Source organism: Phycodurus eques, chromosome 8, assembly GCF_024500275.1.
Source record: "Phycodurus eques isolate BA_2022a chromosome 8, UOR_Pequ_1.1, whole genome shotgun sequence".
Taxonomy (NCBI): domain Eukaryota; kingdom Metazoa; phylum Chordata; class Actinopteri; order Syngnathiformes; family Syngnathidae; genus Phycodurus; species Phycodurus eques.
In genome coordinates this window covers 12,881,969-12,895,281 of record NC_084532.1, presented here as the reverse complement: position 1 = coordinate 12,895,281, position 13,313 = coordinate 12,881,969, and the positions used below count along the sequence as shown (strand labels likewise).

The 13,313-nt window shown below is 41.0% G+C and overlaps 1 protein-coding gene across 3 annotated transcripts; it reads left to right on the top strand.

Annotated features, from left to right (window-relative positions):
- The first annotated feature begins 3,717 nt into the window (after window positions 1-3,717).
- Window positions 3,718-13,311, top strand: LOC133406840 (profilin-1-like). Of its 3 annotated transcripts, none has more exons than XM_061684831.1 (4): window positions 3,718-3,735; window positions 4,370-4,506; window positions 8,185-8,377; window positions 12,012-13,311. In XM_061684831.1, the coding sequence occupies exons 2-4, from the start codon at window positions 4,375-4,377 to the stop codon at window positions 12,107-12,109; spliced, it is 423 nt and encodes a 140-aa protein (XP_061540815.1). In that variant the 5' UTR covers window positions 3,718-3,735; window positions 4,370-4,374; the 3' UTR covers window positions 12,110-13,311. The 3 variants fall into 3 exon arrangements, with proteins under 3 accessions (XP_061540815.1, XP_061540813.1, XP_061540814.1); XM_061684829.1 differs by lacking the exon at window positions 3,718-3,735 and adding an exon at window positions 4,157-4,265; XM_061684830.1 differs by lacking the exon at window positions 3,718-3,735 and adding an exon at window positions 4,170-4,261.
- The last annotated feature ends 2 nt before the right edge of the window (window positions 13,312-13,313 follow it).

Here is a 13,313-nt window from a genome sequence, read left to right as displayed (position 1 = left end):
GTGGGTTTTCTCCGGGTACTCCAGTTTCCTCCCACATCCCAAAAACATGCGTGGTAGGTTGATTGGACTCTCAATTGCCCGTAGGTGCCCAAACCCTCTCCGTAGGTGTGAATGGGAGTGTGGATGGTTGTTTGTTTCTATGTGCCCTACGATTGGCTGGCAACCAGTTCAGGGTGTACCTCGCCTCTAGTCCAAAGATAGCTGGGAATTTGGACTCGCCTATGTGGAGTTTGTATGTTCTCCCCACGTCTCTGTGTGTTTTCTCCAGGTACTCCGGTTTCCTGCCATTTCCAAAAACATACATGGTAGTTTAATCAAAGACTAAATTGCCCATCGGTGTGAATGTGAGTGCTAATAGTTGTTTGTTATTATTGTGCCCCGCAATTGGCTGGCGACCAGTTCAGGGTGTAACCCACCTCCCGCCCGAGGATCGCTGGGATAGGCTCCAGCACGCCCGCTACCCTAGTGAGGATAAGCGGTATGGAAAATGGATGGATGGATGATTATTACTATCAACAGTGGTGTTTTTGGGGGTGCTGAGACAAAATCCTCAAGGGTATAAATATACACTGCCTTTCCACTTGATTAAGGCAGCATGTTTTTTGTTTTTTTTAAAGACAAAGTGCAAGTACAGGATGCTTAAAGTGCCGTGAAAAAGTATTGGCCCCCTTCTCAAATTATTGTATTTTTGCATAATTTCCCCACTTTAATGTTTAAATTCATCAAACAACAAATGTAAATATCAGACAAATATAACCTAATAGCTGCACCATTTGCATATACTGGCCACTCATGCCAGATAGCATCTGCTCCATTTGCACACTGATTGAGGAGTATCTGTAACATTTGCACAACCAACATTGTCCCAGATTATTGCACTACTCGTCACTTTAAACCGCATACACTCCTTGAAGTCTCAGCGCCCTTTGCACAATGGTCATTGCAACGGACTATTGCTATAGTACTCATTTGAACTGCTCTAAGTGCTAGAGGACGCTGCATCTTTTTGCACAATTGTCAAAAAAAAAAAAATAACAATGTACCGGCATTACCAGATAACTAGCAACCCTTTACTGCTCAGTGACTGTTTTTTTTGTCAATGTCTTTCTGTCTCCAAAGTGTTCTGTAAATTGACTATTTGTTGTCGTACTAAAGCGGCTCCAACTACCGGAGAAAAATTCCTTGTGTGTTTTGGACATACTTGGCAAATAAAGATGATTCTGATTCTGATTCAAAGTGAACTTAAAATGCTGTTTTTAAATGGAGATTTCATTGATTTAGGGAAAAAAACGGTTTAAAGTTACCTGGCCCTGTGTGAAAAAGTAATTACCCCCCTTGTTAAATCATTAATTAACTGTGGCTAATCACAATTTTTGGTTAATTTTGACTGATCACACCCACGCCTGATTACCTCCAGGCCTATTCAATCAAGAAATCACTTCAACAGAATCTGTCCCGACAAAATCACGTCGGACAAAAGATCTACAAAAGCTGCAACAAAATGATCAAAAAGAAATTCCAGAACAATCGAGAAATAAAATAATTGACATTTCTAAAGAACTGCAGGCCTCCCTCGCCTCAGTTCAGGTCAGTGTTCATGACACAATAAGGAAGAAACTGGGCAAAAATGGCATCCATCGCAGAGTTCCAAGGTGAAAACCACTGTTGACCAAAAAGAACATAAAGGCTCATCTTACTTTTGCAAAAAAAAAAAAAAAAACAGCTGAATGATTCCCAAGACTTTTGGGAGAGTATATGGACTGACGAGATGAAAGTTGAACTTTTTGGAAGGTGTGTGTCTCGTTACATCTGGCATAAACGCAGCACAGCATTTCAGAAAAAGAACATCATACCAACAGTCAAACATGGTGGTGTTAGTGTGATGGTCTTGGATAGCTTTGCTCCTTCAGAATCAGAATCAGAATCATCTTTATTTGCCAATTATGTCCCAAAAACACACGAGGAATTTTTCTCCGTTAGTTGGAGCCGCTCTAGTACGACAACAGACTGTCAATTGACAGGGAACACTTTTGAGACATAAAGACATTGACAAAAACAGTCACTGAGCAATAAAGGGTTGCTCGTTATCTGGTAATGTTACAAAATTATTTATTATTATATATTTTTTTTCGATAATTGTGCAAAAAGATGCAGAGTCCTCTCGCACTTAGAGCAGTTTGAATGACTAATATAGCAATAGTCCGGTGCAATGATCATTGTGCAAAGGGCACCGAGACTTCAAGGAATGTATGCAGTTTAAAGTGACTAGTAGTGCAATAATCTGGGACAATGTTGATTGTGCAAATGTTGCAGATACTCCTCAATCAGTGTGCAAGTGGTGCAGATGCTACTCTGGCATGAGTGGCCAGTATTGGTCAACAACAGATATGCAAATAGTGCAGCGTGGCGAGACTACTACAGTGAGTGCACGAATAATATATTTGACCTGACAGAAATGTGACAACAAACTCAAGACAAATAAATAAATACATAAAAATTGGCGGCGGCACAGTGGACGACTGGTTAGAGCGTCAGCCTCACAGTTCTGAGTACCCGGGTTCAATCCCTGGCCCCGCCAGTGTGGAGTTTGCATGTTCTCCCCGTGCTTGCGTGGGTTTTCTCCGGGCACTCCGGTTTGAACCCGGGTCCTCAGAACTGTGAGGCTGACGCTCTAACCAGTTGTCCACCGTGCTGCCAAGAGATACACTATATGTTTAAAAAAAAAAAAAAAAAAGATGAGTAAAAGTAGAAGTACTTTCTCAACTCCCTGACTGAAGTAAAAGTTAAAAAGTACAGACTGAAATGTACAAAAGTAAAAATTATTTTAGTATATTGGTATAGTATTATACAATACCCTGTTTCGATAACTTGGCACAATTAAAAAATATATTTTTTTTTAGATTAGACAGATCATTTTTAATGGCCAGAAACTATCACACTGGCACACATTTGTCACAAATCATTCTTGTCGACAATGATAGAAATTATTGGCTGCACACTTACACAACACTGCATACACTTTTCTTTGATACATCAAACAACTCTTTTAATTTATTCAAGGCCATGGATGGGGAATATCTTGCTTTTCCTAATCTATCGCATCATTGTTGTTACTGATTACTTGTTGATGTTCCTCCATGCTATTGATGTCCCCGTTTTTTTTTTGCCTTAAAGATCTAAATCAATCAAGATCTCAAACCTAATTGACTACCTCACTCTATTTACGTCTTTTTTTTTTACTTCGTGTCGTCATTGTGGAGGATATCTGTGTTAAATGGAGGTAGTAAAAGTAAAAAGTAGTCAGAAAATACTCAAGTAAAACATACCTAAAAACAAAAAAAAATCTCATTAAGTACAGTAGTTATACTGTGTTACTTCAAAGACTGTGCAATTGGGATGCCTTTTAAATGAAAGCTGAAAGTGTCCACTCTAATCACATTGATTTTATTTCTAATCCGTCGTGGCGCTGCATAAAGTCAAACTCATAAAAACTAACGAATAGTTTCCATATACAGTTCTGCAGCCACTCGTACTACTTGCGGACCGACCAGTGGAGTTGTTGCACAGATGTATTAACATATTAACTATAAAGACACAGACGTAACAGTTAACATCAAAGACATTGAAGAAAGAGAACACGTCGTTCATCGCTGAACTCGTGCTTACGTCCGAACATTGGTGGCAACGTAACAACACTCTGGCCTTTTACCTCCACCACCCGACAGGCAGATTAAGGTATTTGAGCTCTGTTCTAACGAGGTTCGCTTGGCCACGTAGCCATTCTCGGCGCGAGTTACCTCGATAGCAGTTCTGTTCGATTTCGTGCATCGATAGAGTTGATGACGTTCAAAATGCCGACTTTTCTTTTACCGCAACCTTTCACTTGTACCTTTTTTTGAGTGGAGTCCACTTAAAAAATGACTTTCGAGTAGTACAAACATGCTGAAAATTGACATTTTCATTCGCATAAAAACCAGTCAAGTGTAGTACTTTGTTATAGTTAGAAGTGTTGTAAATACCAATGACAATGTGACTCGTGTTCTAGAAAAATCACTGGGCGTAATGGTACTTTAATGTCAAAAATCACACGGTAAAGTAGGTCGTTCAAACACAAATGTATTCATCCGCCGTGTGCTATATTACGCAATGAAGCAGGGGGCCAATCACCACCTTCGCGGAGTGATTTAGTCAGGGCTACACCCAAGCCCTTGTGGCTTCTTTTGGTTGGTGAGAGCAGAAGAAAGCCGGAGGACTTGACAAAGCAGGTTTTTTTCGCCCCATTAAGCCACTGACAGCTATTCTCCTGCTTCCTTCGGCGCTGGAGAAGCGACTGTTTAACTTTCTCTACCCGACTTCCTTTTATCTTCAGAAAACATGTCCTGGCAAAGCTACGTGGACACACTGATTGGCGATGGTTTCATCTGCCAGGACGCGGCCGTTGTTGGGTACGAAATGGACAAATCTGTCTGGGCATCATATTGCCCCAGCAGTTTTGCCACCATCACGGTTAGTTGGCTCACTCTCCCATTTTCGGGACTCATTCGATACGAAAATGTGCACAGCCGGGCGTGTGCTTTTCTTATGAGCAGGCCTGATCGGACCCTGTCGTTCACATGGTTTCCTGTGCTCGGTCCCGCTGTCATAAAATCTCCTTGTTTTGTTGTAACATGTCGTAAATTGGTTAATTGTCAAGTTGTGCGCTAAATGGCACTGACGCGAGCGAGCTTCGAAGCGAGTTAGCTCCCTCGCCGAGGCGTCAGCCATTTAGCGTTCGCTAGCGCTTACTTTGCCGGAAGCCGAGAGAACGCATCAAATTGTGCTGACTTTTAACGAGTATGTCGTTGGCGGACAAAGTATACTTTAGTAGCGTGGGAAATGTAACTTTTGAGTAGTCGTTGGTTTAAAGCAGCGATCTTCTAAGCGACATTTGGGCAAATTTGTCAAATGTTTCTGCCTCCCGCCCGGTAGAACGTCAGTCTGTCGCCCCACATCTTCCAAGATGGCGCTTCCACTCAGGTTTTTTTTTTCCTTTTACTTCTCGTTCGGCGTGGAGGCCAAAATCAAAAAGTTTCCGCTGTGGATAGACTTTTTCTTGAACACTTGACTTGACCGATAGAATATCTTTGTCTGTGGTGTCTGCCTTATTGCACTTTCTCACTCGTCTTTTCTGTGCGTTGCTACCCAGGAACGACTTTTCAACGGTTTGCGATCCCCCCCAAAACTATCCAGCTTTTTGTTAAATAATAAAATGTGCAAAGCTTTATTAAAAATTACATATTTATAATTATAAGTAACGTGAGAGCTGCGCCCTCTTATAAACCATGCAAGCAGTACTAGCTAACAATAGCGCCGGGGCGTGGAGAACGCTAAGGTTTATGTGAATGTTATTTTTAATAGATAGGACATATTTCGACTGATGTGAATGTTATTTTTAATAGATAGGACATATTTCGACTGATGTGAATGTTATTTTTAATAGATAGGACATATTTCGACTGCCCACTGTGGAGTGACCGCAAGACCTCTTTATACTTCCGCTGTTGTGCAGCGGACAACGCCCGCATTGCATCACGTGACAGACGAATTGCCCTGCGTAGCGTGATGCGCACACGCCAAAAATTGTTGCTGCGCGTCAAACGCCGCGAGATCATCTCTCGTGATTGGTCCGTTTTTAACATGCTGTGATGACGTACTCGGCGTACCCCTTGGTTCTACATACATCTACGCTGCCGTCTTCTCGATCGATTTTGCAGCATAAACGTGTCATCTAGGTCCATTTGTTCGAGCAGACTCTGTTCCACGGTCACATTGTTGCTTTGTTCCTTTTTACTGAAAGGAAAGTAAAAATGGCTACTGGAAATGGCCCAAAAAAATGCAGAGGAAACTCCAACCCGTGGTGTCCTAACCAATACCAGCCATAGCGACACCCCCGACTTGGTGAACTGCAGTACATTTTCAAATCTCTGCGCGTGGGTTGTGCTAGAGTATAAAGGCAAACTACTCGTGAGGCCGTCCGCACGAGTATAAAGAAGCCTTCATGTTTGGCCCCACTTTGAAGCCTGTCGTGTTGCTAACCTCAAGCTAAAGGCTTCGTTATACTCGCAGACAGCGACCGCGCTGACGTCACTGCGGCTATCCCGCACGCAGTTTGACTTTATACTCGAGCGCAACCCACACACGGTTTTGAAAATGTGCTGCAATTCTCCTCCAAGTCGGGGGTGTCGCTACGGCTGGTATTGGCTAGGACGCCACAGGGTGGAGTTTCGTCTGCATTTTGTGGCCATTTCCGGTAGCCGTTCTTAATTTCCTTTCCGTAACAAGGAACAAAGCGATAGTGGAAAAGTCTGCTCGAACAAATGGACCGAGATGACCAAATTGTTTAATTATGCTTCAAAATTTACCAAGAAGGCGGCGGCGTAGGTGCTGTGTGGAACTGGGAGGAACGGTTAGTACGTTATCACATGTGACTAAAACGTACCAATCATGAGAGATGATCTCCGCCGCATTCTATGCACAGCAATGCCGTGTGCGCGTCAAGCGACACAGAGGGGGCCGCACAGGCCAATACGTCGGTCACGTGATGTAATGCGGACGTTGTCGGCCGCGCAAGCGCGGGACTATAAAGAGGAAGCTTGGTCGAACTTCCGCTTCCCGAATGGCGCCTGTGCTGCCCTATGACTTTGCACTTCTGTTTGTAGACTCGAGCAGGGCAAGGTCGTTTCACTTGAGTGAGAACTCTTGTTTTTGCACGTTCAACATTGAAGATCCATGTTTGTGCATGCACATGTATGACAGTGTTCTGTGTGAGCTCAGTTTGATACCAAGGGCCTTTACAAAAAGCATAAATTGGCACTTGGAAAGAAGCTTGGTGACTGGAAATGCCGAAGTTGACCCATTTTCTCAAAAACCGACATTTTCTTTGGCCAGTATTTGTTGTGAATGTTATAAATCGGTGGGTCTCAACATTTGTCACTGTGTGTCCCGCCATTTCCTATTGTCCGTAAGTACCGATCCACTAAATTGGGAATAAAGAGAATTTGCTCAGAAAAAGTCTCTGAAAACACAGTCCAAATTTAAATGCATCTGCACACCATGGTCAATGTGCCTTTCAGGTCGGGTAGTCTATTTTTTAATTGATGATTCCCATCAACTAGTCAGATGGGTATTTAAATTTCATGTAAAACATTTTTCAGATTATGATTTTAATAACTGATTAAAGGGTATGTGCTACCATCTTCAGCATTCAGAAAAACAGATCAAAGCACTTCCTTCCGGTGTGGGTAAATGGTGGAACCTTATAGCAGGAGACAGTCAAAACACCTGTCGGAACTTTAAATTTCTACGAGCTCTTTGGTTTTACACAAGCTGTCTTTAAGAGCTACCAAGAAAACAATATCTGCTCAGACCTTGTTCGTGTTTACATATTTGTGTAAATAAATGCTATACTTGTATGTAACAGACACCCGCCATAGCAAGTTCGGCTTCAAGCCATGGCATAAACCTGTAGTTATGGTCGTTATCGCGACATACACAGGAAGTCCGCTGATCACGTGGTGTTCTAAAGGTAGCGGATTGTTGTTAGTTTGGTATTGTTGAATGCTTAAATAGAACCAGGTAAACAACAATTCAGCAATATATGAGGAGGAGTGGTGTTGTACTTGCCAATCTTTCTGAAACAGAGCAGTAGTACTTGGGTAGTATTTAATGCAAATGGATACTAGTTCAATATACATTTCTGAGGGTGCTTCAGATTCAACTGTCAATTGCAGGTTATTCATACTATGGCTGTAAGTAACGATTATTTTTCATAATTATATTATAAAACCTATTTGTTTTTCCGTAAATTATGATTGTTATTGGTTGACCCCTCCTGCAAGCTGTCCCCTTATCTTGGTGGATAACCAAGATAACCATAAGTCCACTCAACATGTTCCATGGGGGAACTTGCTATGGTCCAAAGGTGTAGCATTACAAGATCTAACATTGCTTACCCATGCCTGTCGGTCTTATTTTCTCCAATAAAGACTCCAACCTGGGATGCATGTGCACAAAACCAGTTAATTGCATGCCATTTGTAACCTAAAAATGTCAGCACAGTCATAAATTGAGCAGCTGTAATTGTTTTTGTTTAAATAACCACATATCTGAAGCCCAGAATCACTAACTTGTATTTTTCTTTTCCAGCCTGAACAAATTGACATGTTGTTGTCAGAGAATCGTGAATCTTTATTAATCCATGGGGTGACCTTAGGCAACGTAAAATGCTCCGTACTCCGAGATAGTTTCGATGTGGATGGTGATTGGACGATGGACCTCCGGACAAAGGATGCAGGAGGAGGGCCCACATACAATATTACTATAGCCAAATCTTTAAAAGGTACGTGCTGTGACGATTACATTTTAAAGATGCCATCTTGGGTCAAATGAATGTTACTATTACAAATGACTTTTTTGTCAGTTTTTGCAGTTTCTAAAGGTGACAGGTATTTTAAAATTGTTTCCTACCACGTGACAGGGTGCATTTCTATATTTCATCTTTATCTACTCAAGAAGCACATGTTTTATAGAAGGAACATATTGACAAACTGACTTTATGGCCTAACGGCAGCCAATAAGTAACACAAACAACCATCACAAAACACATTACTAAACATTTGTAAACAAAAACATCTCAGGATACAATACAAAATAACTTTGTCACTGTTACAGGAACAATGTATATTAGTTTGGCATTTCACAATTTGTAGCGTTGAGATAAGACATGAGTACAGTTATCAAACAGACACTTAACAGTTATTGAGATTTGGGAGAATTTCCAATTTATATAATAGTAATGTGGTTATTTACATTTAGGTATATTGGGTTTTTCCTTCAGAAAATTTTTAAATGTGTATATAGGTAATGTATCGAACATAAATGCATATGAAGTAGAGATGTAATCTAACCACATTTAAATGCATATCTACAGTTGAACTGGAAAGCTGAAAAAAAAAAAAATTGCTTCAGTGTCTTTGTTCATATTCCTCTAAAAGGAACTCTAGAATTGCAGTTTTGCACTGGGGTTGTAGTTCTGGGGTGTTCTGTGCTGTTGTAGAAGATGGTTGTCTTGTGTTCTTGTGGAGAAAAAAAGCGTTCGGTTATTACATTGACCTCGTGTGTTAAATAAACCCGATGTCTAATGAGGATATTAACAGATAACTGGTTCATGACGAAGAAATACTGCATGACATTTTAAGGCTACACTTTAACAATATGGACAGCGAACGTGACTGTATACTCAGAAGCTACATTACTAGCAATGGTACATTAGCTACATAGCTTCTGAATGTGACTGAGCGGTCTAATAATTCTTTCCAGTAGTTTAAAAAATGCAGTAAATTATAGCAAAGTGTGTTTGCTGTGAATTTCCGTCTGACAGTAGACGGCGATAAGCGAGCTCGTCATAATGTGCAGTTTCCCAGTAATTAAAATCATGGCTTAACATGACTGTCATTAGTATGAGTATCAATTATTATGCTCCCTTATAGTTATGTACGTCCTCGTCCGTTCTGCCATCTTGCAAGTAGGCTTTACACGATCAGGATTTTTGGGGCCGATAAGAGTTTAAAAAAAGGGGCATACAATTGCAATGTCTATTTAAATGACTTGTTCATGTGTATACTAGTGTACTGTATACAGAATATCTTCAAAAGTATTCTCTAGTTAGGTCTTGTCTGATCCAGGCATTACGTGTTGTCTGTCCCACACCGCCGACGCTTTTTAAAATAGCTTTATTGGTGGCCAAATGTTTACAGTACTGTGACAAGGCTAAAAATAAACTAGTTTTTGTATTCAAATATACTGTGCACGATGGCGATGCGGAGTAAATGTCTTCAATCAATCAATGATGTCATTGACCGGCTCGGCGGGTTATGACATTAAAGCCAATCGGCATAAAATGCAAATTATTGGCATGCCGATCAGATTGGTGTAGTCTACAGGTAAGCAAGCTCTTCGTCAGTCAGCAGTGGTTGAGTCCCATACCCCTACCGTTCGAGTGAGCTCCCACCACACTTGGTTTCACGGGCTATACAGCCCTCCGTCTCTGCCCTTCCCCTAAGAATTGTGATACCCCTTTGTTCTCATGCATGAGCAAAACCAAGGGCTAAGTGATACAATTAGGATTGGCCTGTCATGTCAGTTGTCAGTTTTCTGTTCAATTTGGCAAGATGTTTGTCCCTTTTTGACATTTTAAAATTAAAACCTTTTAACCAGATCAGCTAAAAATCACCTGATCAACCCCGATTTTCAATCTTGAACCCGAAGTGAATGTATCATCCGACAGATGTCTCGTTTTCATTACATTGCGAAAGCCGATTTAAGCCCCCCACCTTCAAGCTACAATGTCAAAACTTAAATCTAGAGTGAGTCACAGACTCCTATATTAATCAGAGAGTACGGATATCACCATAATACAAATGATGAGAATGAATTGGAGGTTTAACATTACAAACATTACAGTAGGCTTCCCTATATTATTGTAGGTAAATGATACAATCACCGCATAAGCTTTTTAAAGTATTTTGTATACCCTTTCGCACAACGTTGCTTCATACTCCTCCCCTCAATCTGTTTAGCCATGCCCATGTGTCAAAGTCACGTCCGCTTCGTCATGACCAGACCAATCTCTGAAGCACACACCGCATCGTTGACTCCAGACAATCACGATACAGTACGTTCTAACTTGCGATGGTAGGGTTACAGTACATTCTAAGTTAGAAATATTGATTGGTAGGCTATATTAATTTGGCCATGATTTAACAAAGGGGTAATTACTTTTTCACACACACCCAGGTAACGTGAATATTTTTTTCCTTAAGTGGGATCGCCATTTAAAAACAGCATTTTAAGTACACTTGGGTTATATTTGTCTATTTATAGTACCTTAGTTTAATCTTAAACAAAGTGGGGAAACTATGCAAAAATAGGAATTTGAGAAGAGGGCGAATACTTTTTCATAACACTGTATCTTGTCTGAAGACACTAGCCATAAAGAAAAATGTTTGGCTTCAACAACCATGTAATCAAACCTTAGTCATGCGTGTTAGTGTAGCACACACAGGAGGTCTATCCCGTTTTCTGGGTTTGGTCATGTGATGATACACCTGTAGCGGATTAGCAATGTGACAAGATTTCACAAAGATTGCAATATGTCAAAATGCAAAGTCTGGTTTGAATGGCCCCTTCAACCAGAGTACAAGGCACCAAGAATTTAAAAAATCTGTTGATGGGTTCTGGAGAATTATTTTTGCTGAAAAAAAAATTACATTTTTTTGGGTGTGTTTTTGTGCGATATTAAACGTTTAAAGAAGAGCCGTGTGGGCAGTGGCAGAGCTCATGTGCTTTAGCAAAAAAACAATGTATTAATAAGTGTTTTGAGTTGCTCACCACACACACAAAGGCGGCTGTCACTTCTCATGTAGCTGGTCCAATTCCTCCTGAGGTGTCTTCACTTTGCTGAATGCATGCAGCTGTCTTCGTGTGCGTTTAGTCTGTAACCTTGTTACTGGGTAGAACTGTCCTGGAATAATAGCAGAAGCTGCTTTCATCACTACCTCCTGTAGCAACAGCAAATAATTAATTGTAATTGACGTGAATGTCAATTACACAGCCCTCGTTCACCCTTAAACACTGTGGGTGGGGTTCATTCTTTCAAAGCAAGAAATTCTATCACTGCTCTGCTTCTGACAGGCAACGAATGACCTCATTTACAAAACTGCTGACAGGAAGAGAACAAGTCTTTAAAAAGAAAAAAGAAAAACCAAAAGCAAGTACTTAAACTACAAGCTGAAAATTTCAGAAAAAGTCAATTGGTAGGTTCATTAGGGCTCATTACTTTTTGACTGCTCCTTGTAGATAAATTAAAGAAATCCATTCCAAAAAGTCATCTTTGGATTGTAAGGGTTTTAACATGCTGTGTTGCTATTGTTTTTTTTAATTCATTGTTTTTGTTGGTCCTTTTTGTGCTACAGCATTTGTTGTCGTCATGGGGAAAGGTGGTGTCCATGGAGGGAAACCCCACATCAAAGCACAAGATATGGCATCCTACCTGAGGAAGGCTGGATACTAAAGTGTCCTGTGCCACCACAGCCAGCCAACCCAACCACCTACATACCATCTACCTACCACTCTGTTGCATTTCACTTCCTGTCCTAGTTGGTAGATACTTTTCTTCTGCTCCCTATTCCTCGCCCAAACCATCTTAAGTTGATCCATAGCCAAGACGAGTTGATGCCTAATGATGTCACTTGACTAAGACCAGCAAAAAGAAAGCCAAACACTTTTTCTTTGGTGCCCACTGACACAAGTCCCACAATATGTGCTCCTCTGCAGGGTGGCCAATGCCTTCTTTTGATTGGGGCGCTTTCGCAGTAGCTCATCACGTCTTCCTCCTTTCACAACAATTTCCTTTCCCGCTGTTTTACACTGCTCCTTCAGGCAAAAAGCCCTTCCCCGTTAATACAACATTGGACACCCTTCCTCACAGCTGTGCACCCACATCCTTGTCAAGGTGTAGTTTGGGTCAGTTAACAATCATAATGTGGAGTTACTGTGCCTGTACACACACCAAAAATCAAATGGACATTCCACAGTTACCGGCTCAGGCACTTGATACTGTTCTTCTTTTGCCAACTCCTGTAATGTATGAAAGGCTATCATTTTGTAGAACAATAAATATCTCTCTCTTTCTAACCATCTGGAGTCTGTTCTTTAGTTTTACCCCAGATGGGACCAAGTGCAGTAAAAGTTCTGGTGTTGATAGAAATGTGGTGAGCATGCATCTGGTGTCTTGTTCCCCGCGGAAGCTTCACTGAATTTGAAAAAGAAAAATAGTTTTTCTGTGTTGATAACTAAAACTGGAGTTGCCTTTTATCTTACACTGCGCTCAGTCCCTAAACTAACATCCAACTGATGATAAAGTAGTGACACTCATTAAGAGATGGGTTGCTTGGAGCCAATATTTGCTGTTTATTGGATAGTGTATTCTTGTGCCATGATGTAGAGAGGTCTGTTGCTCTTCCAAGATGAATTTTGCCCACCCATAACTTGCTCTTCATTGGCTTTGGTTCTTCTCTAGCTTCAGCTCCACTGTTCAGGCCTTGTGTACTCCTCAAATGTTTGTCCTTGCTGATTTCTGTTCACTAGTTTTCTTGCATCTGGGATACACTTTGTCAATGCATTGAATTACTTATGCATACAACCAATAATGCCATATATTGATTTATCACCTTGTTTACAGACGATCAAAATAAATTTATTCCAACCAGAAAAGT

Coding starts and splice junctions, on each gene's coding strand:
- LOC133406840 (XM_061684831.1), top strand. CDS start 4,375: ATGTCCTGGCAAAGCTACGTGGACACACTGATTGGCGATGGTTTCATC. Junction 4,507..8,184: donor GCAGTTTTGCCACCATCACG/GTTAGTTGGCTC, acceptor TTTCTTTTCCAG/CCTGAACAAATTGACATGTT. Junction 8,378..12,011: donor TATAGCCAAATCTTTAAAAG/GTACGTGCTGTG, acceptor TTTGTGCTACAG/CATTTGTTGTCGTCATGGGG.